This window comes from Nicotiana tabacum, chromosome 15 (assembly GCF_000715075.1).
Source record: "Nicotiana tabacum cultivar K326 chromosome 15, ASM71507v2, whole genome shotgun sequence".
Classification (NCBI taxonomy): domain Eukaryota; kingdom Viridiplantae; phylum Streptophyta; class Magnoliopsida; order Solanales; family Solanaceae; genus Nicotiana; species Nicotiana tabacum.
In genome coordinates this window covers 133,747,342-133,759,844 of record NC_134094.1, presented here as the reverse complement: position 1 = coordinate 133,759,844, position 12,503 = coordinate 133,747,342, and the positions used below count along the sequence as shown (strand labels likewise).

Sequence of the window (12,503 nt, the reverse complement as noted above, 5' to 3'; positions counted from 1 at the left end):
TTACTGTTACTCCAAAGCTCCTCTTCCGGACAATAACTAGACTATTTTCGTTGCAACTTCAATCTCATACGTCGTTGTACTGTTGTTTTATTGATATTGAAAGATCAAATATTAAAATTGTATTAGCTTTAAAATATGTCACACACTATAATATATAAGCATAAAATTATGAAATTATACATACGCATGCCGGCATGCGTAGTGCAAAATATTTAATGTTAAAGTTTATAGATTATGATATTTACTTTTGAGGCTTTAAAAATTTTCTCAAATCTAGTAGTAAAATTTTTCTCAAAGTATATAGCTAGACCGCATGGTGTACAAAATATTTCGTGTTTACGCAGGGTTCGGGAAAAGGTCGCACCCTAAGAGGGTGTGATGTAAACAGCTTACCATGATGCAAGCATCAATGATTGATTTCACGGCTCAAACTCGTGACTTGTACGTTACACATAAACAACTTTACCGTTACTACAACGCTCCTCTTCCGGATAATAACTACAATATTTTCGTTGCAACTTCAATCTCATACGTCGTTGACTGTTGTTTTATTGATATTGAAAGATCAAATATTAAATAAAATATGTCACAAACTATATATAAAAGCATAAGATTATGAAATTATACATACGCTTGCCGGCACGCGTAGTGCATAATATTTAATGTTAAAGTTTATAGATTATGGTCAGGGGCGAAGCTACAGTGTAGCAAGGGTGGTCAACTGACCACCCTTCGTCGAAAAATGTTGGTCAATTAGCACTGTGTATATAGGTAAAAGTTTGGATTTACATGCATTTAATACATATTGAACACCCTTATAGCTATGAAGAGTCATAGCTCAATGGCAAAGGGTGGTCAAGAGGGCCTCATGTGTGCGGGGATTTGAGCTTCACTCTCCACAATTTTTATTTTTCTTGTTCAAGTTTGAACACCCTTAATATATTTTCTAGGTTCGCCAATAATTATGTATTTACTTTTGAGGCATTAAAAAGATGAACCGCTTTTTAACGCGTTTGTTTGAATATAATATTCATATAAAAGAACCTTCACGTCAATATGCATGACTTATACCTTTCAGCCTTTGGACTATATATAGAAATATTTCCCTTAACTCCTTTTCTTTTCCTAAAAAAAACTCTATTTTCTTTCTTAGAGAGGACATGTTCACATTCAAGAAATCAATATTATGTATTATTCTGTTATATAGTAGGTTAGTTATCATTTTTACACCATCAACATTTGTCAATCTATCATATTAACATATTAGTTATTATTTTTATCAAATTAAAATTACTTTTTATTTTAGAGATTTACTTGTTATTACCTTATAAGAAATCTGATGGTGTAAACTTAAAATCATACAAAATGTGATAATTAGTATCTTCGTTTTTTTGTGTGTGGATGTGTGTGTCAGTGCGTGAGAGGGGGAGGGGAAATTAAGGGATCTTTAGAGAAATAGCCAACCGCATTTTTTCGAAGCGGGTAGATTATACACATATTATACATGGTTATACACATACTATATATGAATTATACATATATTATACATCCATCTGCTATTTTTAGTTTAAGCGGTTAAATGAATGACAATTTAGGTTAATTCTTCAATTAAGAATTTTCTTCTATTCTAATGAATGTGGGACAATGTGATCCCATCAGCCATGTAATAAGCCTGGATTTGTTTATTTCTAAGTAGTTCGTATATAAATATATAAATGTGCATTGATTAATATTCAGTAATCAACACATCTGATCTCCTTGGATTACATGATTAGATCCAAATTCTAAAATCAATATCTAGTGACCCACTCAGGAAAGCCTAAACCGTCGTTCAACTGAAAAAGAGTTAAAGTTATATACACACTTTTTTTTTTTTTTTTAACACTATTAATTCAATAAGTAATTATAGCAGCTTATTGCTCTATTTTTCAAGTTACCATAGAAGACTTGATATTGCAGAGTTATCTTATTGTTGCAGGTCAACCTTAACTTCAACACAACATAAATAGAAATCTGGCACAATTCATGAATACTGTTTCACAATCTTCATAAATAGAATAGAAACATTCAAAAAATAGCCATTTCAACCACAAAATCACACACATAATTACCACATGCCAGTCTTCAGAAGGTACAGGTGAAACAAAGACAGACATTTGAGGAGAATTCTCCACCCTCTGAAATACAACAACAACCCAGTATAATCCCACTAGTGGGGTCTAGGGAGGGTAGTTTGTACGCAGACCTTACCCCTACCCTGGGGTAGAGGCTGTTTCCGATAGATCCTCGGCTCCCTCCCTCCAAGAACTCCCCACCCTGCTCTTGGGGTGACTCGAACTCACCCTCTGAAATGTTTTACTAAATTGAAACTGGTTCAGGCATTTCATTTTAAGTACATACAATCTGTAAACTTTTGAGCAAACACTATTGCTAGGTTCAACATCAAAAGTCAACATGCCATGCAGAGACCATCTAACAAAGGAAACTGCTAAATTACATAATACAAATTGCAAAAGAGTAGCTATCGAAGATGCTAAAGCAAAATAATGATAAACAAGATATAGAGATGGAGCAAATTTCTGATTTGTTCGTAATTAGCCAGGACCGACTTTGGGAATGTCATAGTGCTCGCTCATGTTTGCCAAGTACTGATTGAAATCTTCAATTCGGTCACGATGTGATTTATTAGCAGTCTTGGCCATCTTATGCATGTCAATCCTCTCCCTTTGTTCTATGTAGCGCCTCTCTGCAGGGGTTAGATTATCATCCCAGCGACCAGCATTTTCATCACCGACAGATTTAGTGGCATCAGTAGTCTCTTCCTTGGTGGGATCGCCTATTGAGCCACTACCACCATCTACATCCAGTCAGAAACATTTAGTGAGGTGGTAGACAAGAGAAACCATATATCATCTCCCACAAGCATACAATATGAAATGTTTTTGCTCTTCTATCTTAGGCTGAAAGTCGAATATGCCTCGGTTAGTCATCCGATATTGTTTGGAAACAATGTGAATGACATATAGCCAAGAAATGAAGTTAAAACTGCTGGAATGTGTCAAAATTTGTAGTTCCTCAATGTCCTAAGAAGGCTTAATGTGGTCAATAGTTGTTAAATCACAACTTCTAGCCCTACCTATCATATCAGTATACTCTACCACGCATAAGCATATTTCCATTAGATGAGAGAAAATTGGGATTTTAGGACCATCGGTTTGAATCACAACAATAAACTGTTCGACCCATTATGGACTAGCTATCATCTATCAGTTTCACTGTACTCCAACCAAGTTGAATGCAGAGAGAGGATGGGAGGAATCAGTAAATAGGAACAGTAATACTAAAAGCGCAAGAATTTATGCACTTGGAGATATCATCACTCACCTGTTGAAAGCTCCTTTCCTGTAACCTGGGAGATTTGATCATAATCCTTCTTTTCTTTCTTTTTCTTTTTCTTTATTCCAGCGGCTTTTACATCCAATGCCTTCCCCTTTAGTTTCAACTTCCCGCCAACCACATTATCATATGCAGACATTTCTGTCAGGAGAGCCAAAAAAACATAAAGCTTTGGCCACAATAACAAAAACTGCAAGGAAGCAAACTATTGAGAATTCATAAGCTTAATATGTAGGAATTCACATGTCATATTTTGAAACTGAAAATCTGTGTCTGTGGTTCAGCAGTAAGTTAAGGTGCACAAATAGTACAAACTAACCATATATTATTCATGCATATGCCTGCTTTTATCGTTTTACTATAATCAGCATCCTGACAAGCTACAAATATTTCCCTCACTATACACCCACTTTTCCTGAATTTCAACATAAACAATGTATATGCATTTGACATGATTCACCTATTTCCCCAGCTGCCAGTCTGCCACACCCCATCAGTAAAGGAGAACTAATACTAGGTTTTTGAAACCCAACCCTTACAGGTATGTGGAACACAAATAAGAATAGCACCCTTATTAGAAAACATTGCATTGTGAATTTCTTGATATTCAAACGAAGATTAATAGAACAATCGTCCCCATGTTTGAATGCAAAATCACAAGGGCTCAAGTGTCTGGTCAATGCTCAAACATGACCACGATAGTTCCAAACTTTCAAGTTTCTCATTTCACTAGCTGACATGCCCAGACAAGAAGTTAAACCAAATATATCAACCTCATGATCACATTTGTACGGCCAAGAGGATGGTGCATTATTGAACTTTAATGTTGTTTGTGTCTAGATTCAGTGTACTTGAATCATGAAAACCTTTCAGAATGTGCTATAAGATATCTTATGATATTGTGCATTTGCTTTTCAATCTATATCAGCATAGAGGGTGATTACCAACCATATGTCAACAGCCTAAGACTTGTATATACGGAGAACCTCTTGTACGTTGTTACTTAATCAAGAAAATTCAAGTTTTTCTAATGTTATCAAAGCCTCGTGATCTTGGTGGAGACTCAAATAGCCTCTGCGGTCGTGGTAGAAACAAGTGTCGATAAACATTAGCCGATAAAATGCTACGGATAAAACAGAATAGGATTAAGGCATAGTTGATTGATAAGTCATCCATTACAGCTTCTTCAGTTTCCAAAAATCCTTTTAACTAGGCAATTTCAGGGATGCTGAAATTACTTCCCAATTTGCAGGCAAAAACGAAGCGACTCACAAACAGATAAAAGTATAACCACATATGCCTCAATATATCAACATAAAGATTTCATGAGTTTAAAATTCACATACTTTCAATTACATACCAGTCGAAGAACCCTAATTCCTAAATCTCGCTTCACCATATATTTTAGCTCCGAAAGAATTAGACTTTTCACGATTCATAACAGGAATAAAAACTGAACTAAATATAAATCAACAAAATATATTCAGATAGAATTAAAAAATTTACAATTAAAAAACAACGATAAAGCAATTAATTAATTTGAAGGTTTTATATTATAAACCAAATATGAGAAAGAGATACAGATGAAACCATGGTGGAGGTGATGACGCCGCCGACGGAGGTCGGAGGCCGGAAGACTCACCGGAGGAGAGTTAATACGGCAGCGTCAGAACTGCACCGGATCTTCCAAAAGCAGCAAGAGAGAGAGAAAGTGAAATAAAAATCGGGACTTTAGCCTTTGGATGAAAAGGATGATATTTACGTTCGAGACCCAGTAGTTTATTTAATTACATGAAGACTCCTAACTTTTCTAGGATTCTTGGAATCATCAGATTTTTGTCCTAGTGTGAGCCTTAAAAGTCCCCGAAGTTAGACAATTAACATAAATTCCTTTTAAAGTAGATTCATCTTTCTTGATGACTCTTCTTATAGAGTAGAATATGTTGCTTAGGAGCTTGCTCGAGTTGCTAATATCCTTCATTACCTTGAGTTCTCTAACCATTAGGATCGAGAACTTTGGAAAATATTTTATGTTTTTATCAATCACCCGTACGTCGTATATCGATCGACGTATTATAATTTTTCAATATTTTTCGAACTATTATTCAATTTCTAAGCCTTAAATCAATCTTTAATTGAAGAATTTTAGAGTCGATGGAAAAAATTAAAACACCATAAAGAGTTTGAAGTGTCTATACTAAAACAATTTGGCGGTTAAAGCATCATTGTTCAAAGTGTACTGTTATAGTATTAATCCCAATGTTTATGTGGTCCTTGTTGCTATTATCTCAAAACTTGTGAGCCAAAGTAGAAATTTGAAAAGTTCTTAATTGTCTTTGTTTTATAAATTATGGGTAGTAAAAGTTCTTATAAAGTGGATTTGTTTATTTTCTTGGAAATGATATTGACATTTTCTAAGCAATTCACACACAGTTTAGTTATTTTAATATGATAAAAAATAGTTTTGTGAGAGTATAACTTTACTGTCATAGTGGGTCTTTAATGTGCCAATTTTTTTTTTTTATAAATTTGTTTATTATAGTGTATAAAACGATTATCCATACGTGAATTAACCCCCAAAAACCCCAAAAAATAAACATGATTATGCAAAATTCTTTTATAAATGCTATTGAGCTATGTCAATTGCCAAGGGCCAAGAAAAATATCAAACATTGACTCATATATTGATCAAAAGCACAAGAGCAATCTTGGTTGCTTTACTAGTGTACCAAAAACATTCTTTTTGTATTCTACTATCCTCTTTCAATAGAGGATCTTATTTTGGAAATAGTTCAATAAGTAAAAAAAGAAAAAAAAAGAAAAAAAAAAGACCGATGCAAGAAGAAAAAAAGAAAAGAAGACTCTAAACAAGTGCCTACTCTTAAAGAGCCTCTCTTGTTATTATTAATTCATTGCTTGTATTAGCTAATTTCTTTTTCATTTTTTCTCCACTTAACCATTTTCATGGCTCAATAAATAGAGAAAACCCTATATTATATGGTCAATAAACTGCTGGAATCTCGCTTTTCGTCGCCGAAAATCCGTTGCCGGAAGTCATCAACCATCATTGGAAGTCCTTGCCGGAGGGAAACTGTTGGCTCCCACCCTAAAAGTTGCTTTGCTTTTGTAATGTCAGGTTTCCTCTTGTGGGGATCATCTTCTGTATTTGGCCTAAATTCTATCTTTGCATTTGGATCTATTGTTTCTTGCACCACCTGCAAATATATTAACCCAATACAAGCTCTAATAAGTACCATTTATTTATCTAGAAATAAAGTAATCAATGTCAAGTCCAATAAAAGATTTCAAACTTTTTCAAGTTTGCTTGTAGTATCGCTCGTACGTCTGACTTGTTTTATGGCTAGCTTCTTTATGGCAAACGCTATTAGAGCTTAGCTAGCGCTATATCTTGCTAATGTCAGTTGCCTTAGATCGAATTCCGCGCTCTTTTATTTGGTTATAGAAAGATTCAATAACCCCTTTATGTTTAGGACTAGTGTATATGTAAAATGGTCCTAGTAAACTACCCAACTCTACTCATAGATATACTTATTTCACCCAATAACAACATCAAGATGCATATTTTGGCTAAGGCACTATGCTTATCTAAAATGAAACTTAATCTGACAATATAAATAACGGTAAAAATGAATGAATGAAGTCGTGTTTACACCACATCAATAAATGCATAATATGTATTTGCACGTAAACTTATTCTATTTAATCATGGTTAATAAATATATATATATTCACATTATTAAATCACTTAACCATGGATAAGTTGATGGATGTGGTTTGGATATAAACATAGGTAAATATCTACCTATAAAACATATATTCACATTTTTTCTAGTTCTAGGAAATCTAAGTCAATGATATACATGAACATGTAGATTTGGCTTGAAAATTGAGTTTTAAGATTCAATCTCTTGCAATTAATAAAATTAAAGATTAATTAAAGTCATTTTTCTGTAATACCTTAGCTAATTCAAGCATGGTAAATTCACCAGGGTTTCCAAGATTGAAAGGACCCACATGATCTCCTTCCATCAATCTCATCAAACCTTCTACCTGTTTATTACATCAATCAAATAGAAATTATCTGATAAGTAAATAGATGTTTTTTAAAGAAAAATCACAACTAATTTTTGATAATTATATTGTTCGAACTTTCCAAAATATTATCGCATCGTTGTTATATTCTCCAAAAGTGCACTATCTTAGGAGGATCTGCTACACAACAAGCGTCATTTTCGAAGAGTTCGAGCAACATAGTTGATATTGACTCAGTAACAAACTGATTCCTAGAATTAGAAGCACTGCATTTTGTTGTTTTTTTACTTGAGTTGAATAAGTGAAGAGGAAATAAAAATTTACCAAATCAGAAACAAACTGAAAACTCCTGGTTTGCTTCCCATCTCCATAAACTGTCATTGGCTCCTTTCTCAAGGCCTACATTTTTTTATATATTCAAATGAAAGGAGTAAATATTGAATCAAATCAAATGCTAAGAATACACTATTGGGATTTTCTTTAATTTGATAATCAAACACAAACCTGTGCAACGAAATTGCTCACAACACGACCATCATCTATGCACATACGTGGTCCATATGTGTTGAAAATCCTAGCAATCCTAACCTGCCAAAATCCAAAATTTCCTTAAATTGAACACTCTTCAGCATCAAAATTAACATAGAGATTAATATTTTTTATTTGACATAGGAAAATGTTCAAAATTTGCCGTGCACTATTTGAAATTGCTCAATTTTGTCATTTATTGCACTTTTGGTCCATTCATATTCTTGTTGTTAGCAAATCGTCTCGTATTTATCCTCTATTATTAACTGAGTTTCAGCTTGAAATTGATGGACTTTATGTATCCAAATCCCGAGGAAAAGTTCAAACATACTCCAATTTACTCTTCAACTTTTGATTATGGTTTAAAATTATGTTAACGTGGAGCTCCGTTAGGGGGTCAAGGCAAAAACTTTTTTTTTTAATAATGGCAGGGATAATATGGACCAAAAATTTAACGGAGGGCAAAATTATGCAATTTCGAACAATATAGGGACAAATTGGACCATTTTTTCCACACACACACACACACACATATATATATATATATATATATATATATATATATATATATATATATATATATATATATATATATATATATATATAAGCGTAGAAATAAACCTCAATGTTGAGTCCTCTATGGTAGTCCATTGTCAAAGTTTCAGCAGTACGTTTTCCTTCGTCATAACAACTGCGAACACCTGCTCAATGCTCCAAACCAAGTTTCAAACGGTTAAATTAAGCTAATGATTGAAAAACTATTAAGTAGTTACATGCCATTTGGATAGGTAAAGCAAAATATTAGTTTGTAACGTCACGCAAACGACGATCTGTTATCACAAGTTAAAATATATGAATAATTTAAAAACTCTTTAGATTGACAATATATATAATTTAAATCGAAGTGACTCACCAATTGGATTAACATTGCCCCAGTAAGTTTCAGCCTGAGGATGCTGCAATGGATCACCATATACTTCACTTGTGCTTGTAAGCAAAAATCGAGCTCCTATTCTTTTTGCTAATCCCAACATGTTCAATGTTCCCATCACATTTGTTTTGTGATATCTATCCAATTTAAAGTCAAGGCAAACAAAAACCTCCAAAATACAAACATATATGCTTTACATATTTACAATTATATGCAGTGAAATACATATTTATATAATTCACAGAGTTTATAAGATTTACATGTTTACATATCTAGAGTCAAGCTTGTAAATCAAAACAATATATACTATATTTTTCTCATGGAAATAATGATCTGCTATAATTAGTTACAATTTGAATAAAAGAAAATGATCCTGTATTTTATTTATTGATCTCCTATGAAAATTGTTGTATAATTAAAAGAAGATATGTAATGGACTATAACACCGACTTTATTGCAAATATAGACAGAAAAATTGCAACATATAACAAATTCTCAAATAAAAAAGAGTGAGTATATTACTTGAGTACCTCTAATGCTTAAAGAATTTAACTTATATGTACCGACGATGTAAAGAAATTTTACACTATTAGTATTATATTTTAGTCAAGGGTTGACCGCCAAAAACTTGACTTCTTACCATGTTGCTAATTTCATTTTTTGTGAGCGGTTACATATATTTACTATTTAGATGACAAAAATATCTTTTACTCTATTAGTATATAAAACTTAAACTCGTGCTAGAAACATAATAAACAACAGATCAGTTCAAAATGTGAAAGGATATGATGGTCTTGACTGGATTATACTTGTAAGAAACAGGAGAAGCTGGACATGCCAAATGATAAATCTGATCAACTTCTAACAATATTGGCTCAACGACGTCGTGTCGAATGAGTTCAAATCTTGGATTCTTGAAATGGTGTAACAAATTCTCTTTTCGACCTGTGAAAAAATTATCAACCACAATTACACTATCTCCTCGTGCTATTAATCTGTCCACTAAATGGCTCCCAACAAATCCAGCTCCACCTGTTACTAATATTCTCAAACTCTTGCTCTTCAATCCCAATGGAACCTTTCCACCTGCAACAAGTTTTGTTAAGTCACATATATGTTAGAAAATTGTGTTGCTCGAACTTTTCAAAATTAACGTCGAGTGCGTGTCAGATCTTCTAAAAAATAGTAGTACATTTTTGGAAGATTTTAGACGATCCAACACGAGTTTGATAGTATTTTTAGAGGGTTCGAGCAACATAGGCCGAAAGGAATAAATTCGCTTTATGTATATTCAATCAACTACGACATATCTTTATATGTATTCTATATTATTTGCGTTTATTTTATTCTAATATTAATCAATAATTTGTCTTTTTTAAGACCTTTAAAAAACTATAAATTCTCTGAATCTCGTATTTGTTCCTACCTTCAACGAGTCAGATGCAACAAGAGTTCAACTGAACCCATTATTTCTCAAATCGGATATATCAATCAAAAATTATCCAAATTTAAACAAATTAAATTTTGTACTCGTCTATACTACAATCTGTTCAGTAATAAAAACTTTAAAGATTGAATCTATCAAATTTAAATTCTGAATCGGCTATATCTATAACAACAATACACATTTCTATCCAAAATAAAAAGACTCATTTCAAACACAAAAGTTCAAAATTTAATTACTACATGAGGGAGAAAAAGTGCAAGGATTTTCTTTTCAAAGAATAGCATTCATGAATTGCCATTTAAGAATCTATGCAGTTACCTGGATTCAAATAAACTCATTATTTCCGACTCAAGTTATATATACACATGACAAAAAATTAAAACATACATTATACGAATAATAAAATCACACCAATTCTGCCCTCACTAAGTTTAGAACCTGAATTCGCCGTAACCATACCTGCATTAATGTTGTGGTCAGCTTCATCAACCAATTCATACGCTATTCTTCTTGGAATCGGATTGGACACAAATGTATTTGTATCTTGAATATCAATCTTAAACTCGGACCTCAACGGAGAAGAAGACACAGAAACCAGAGAAAAAATAACAACAGACATGCCAATTCCAATAAAAAGACATACAAGTCTTTGCTTTTCAAGCACATATTGAATTGGATATTTCAATGAAAATCTCTTCATGTTGTTTTTCTTTACGTAATTTTTCTGAAACACCACATTATCAGTTCCCATGTTGGCTTTTTGTAAATAAAATTTTCTCTTTTTTTTTTCTCTCCCTCTTTTTAAGATCTAAGGAGAATGAAAAAAGAAATGTTGTTTGTTTACTTTGTGTGAGAAAAACAATTAAGAAAGAGAAATCGAAGATGGCGGTGAATGAAGAAAGTGGAAGCATTTGCATGAATTTTCGCCGTAATAAGATGGATGTCTGAGGAGACTAGTGGCTTTCTTCACTTTGCTTTTTAGCAAATTAAGCTATTCCACGTGTAATTATATTATCTTACCTCCAATTTTCTAAATCCCCTACACAAAGTGAGTTATTAATTATATTATCCTTCTTTTCTTATTTATATATATATATATATATATATGCCTGATGGTCTTTTGGGTGCAACATAGTTAATGTTCTTGTTATTATAGATAGCTTCTAGTATGTTTTGTTTTTCTCTTTATTTTGTATAATAATAACCTACACTACCAAAAAAATAAGAATTAGTGGCGGAAAAATTCGTAGCTAAACAGTAAAATTCGTTGTTAATCCTACTTAGCGACAAATTATCAAAAATTTATGTTAGCGACAAAATTCGTAGTCAATTATAATTTTTTAGTGCTGCTTAAATGCGCGTAAGTGGAATAGCATAGTCAGCGAACATTCATATACCTAACCTCAATATATTTGAAATTGAGGCGTACAATTTTTCTTGTTGTGTTTTCTTTTTGCAAATATTTTCACTATACACGTGGAAGTCATACGTTTTGTATTCATCAAAATCAAATGTCATTTTGTCATTTGGAGTAAAACGAAATTCTTAACTGGCTTTGGTGCAAAATAAGTAACTAATTTTGTCATTTCATGTCATGTGGAAAGGGCCACAGTAAAAACTGAAAAAGATGGAGTAAATTTGGTCCTAAATCAATCGAGTATGTAATAAGTGTTCTTTTATGAAATTACCTGTAATGACACATTGTAAACTAATTTAGATTTATGCGCAACAAAAAAAAAAAAAAAAAGGTCACCCATCAACTTTACCCGCCTATTAAAAATCAATTTGAGACCTAGAGACATTGTGTAACGATCCAACCGGTCGTTTTGCCTTCTAGAACCCTGTTTCCTTAAATAAAGCTCCCCATATGTGCTTCTACTATTCTATGACTTGCGGGGATGATTAGTTCGGGATTTGGAAGGGTTCGGGTTAAAATCGGAACACTTGGTTCCTTAGTTCGGCTTTAAAATGCTAAGTTTGACTTTGGTCAATGTTTTGAGTAAACGACCTCGAAATCGGGATTTGATGGTTCCAATAGGTTCGTATGATGATTATGGACTTGGTCGTATATTCGAATCGGGTTTTGGACGATCCGGGAGCGTCTTGGTGCCTAATAGTGGAAGTTGGCTATTTGAAGGTTTAAGTTCT

The 12,503-nt window shown here is 32.9% G+C and overlaps 2 protein-coding genes across 2 annotated transcripts; both read right to left on the bottom strand.

Moving 5' to 3' along the window:
- Nucleotides 1-2,411: 2,411 nt before the first annotated feature.
- On the bottom strand, nucleotides 2,412-5,163 carry LOC107783554 (uncharacterized). Its single transcript, XM_016604540.2, has 3 exons — nucleotides 5,039-5,163; nucleotides 3,385-3,537; nucleotides 2,412-2,857 (listed from the first exon to the last, which is right to left on the bottom strand). The coding sequence occupies exons 2-3, from the start codon at nucleotides 3,533-3,535 to the stop codon at nucleotides 2,595-2,597; spliced, it is 414 nt and encodes a 137-aa protein (XP_016460026.1). The 5' UTR covers nucleotides 3,536-3,537; nucleotides 5,039-5,163; the 3' UTR covers nucleotides 2,412-2,594.
- Nucleotides 5,164-6,059: 896 nt separating this feature from the next.
- LOC107783532 (UDP-glucuronic acid decarboxylase 4-like) lies at nucleotides 6,060-11,301 on the bottom strand. The gene is made up of 8 exons (XM_075231882.1): nucleotides 10,815-11,301; nucleotides 9,696-9,994; nucleotides 8,891-9,038; nucleotides 8,599-8,678; nucleotides 7,954-8,037; nucleotides 7,774-7,848; nucleotides 7,375-7,467; nucleotides 6,060-6,611 (listed from the first exon to the last, which is right to left on the bottom strand). Exons 1-8 carry the CDS (start codon nucleotides 11,104-11,106, stop codon nucleotides 6,390-6,392), a joined length of 1,293 nt encoding a protein of 430 aa, XP_075087983.1. The 5' UTR covers nucleotides 11,107-11,301; the 3' UTR covers nucleotides 6,060-6,389.
- Between the last annotated feature and the right edge of the window lie 1,202 nt (nucleotides 11,302-12,503).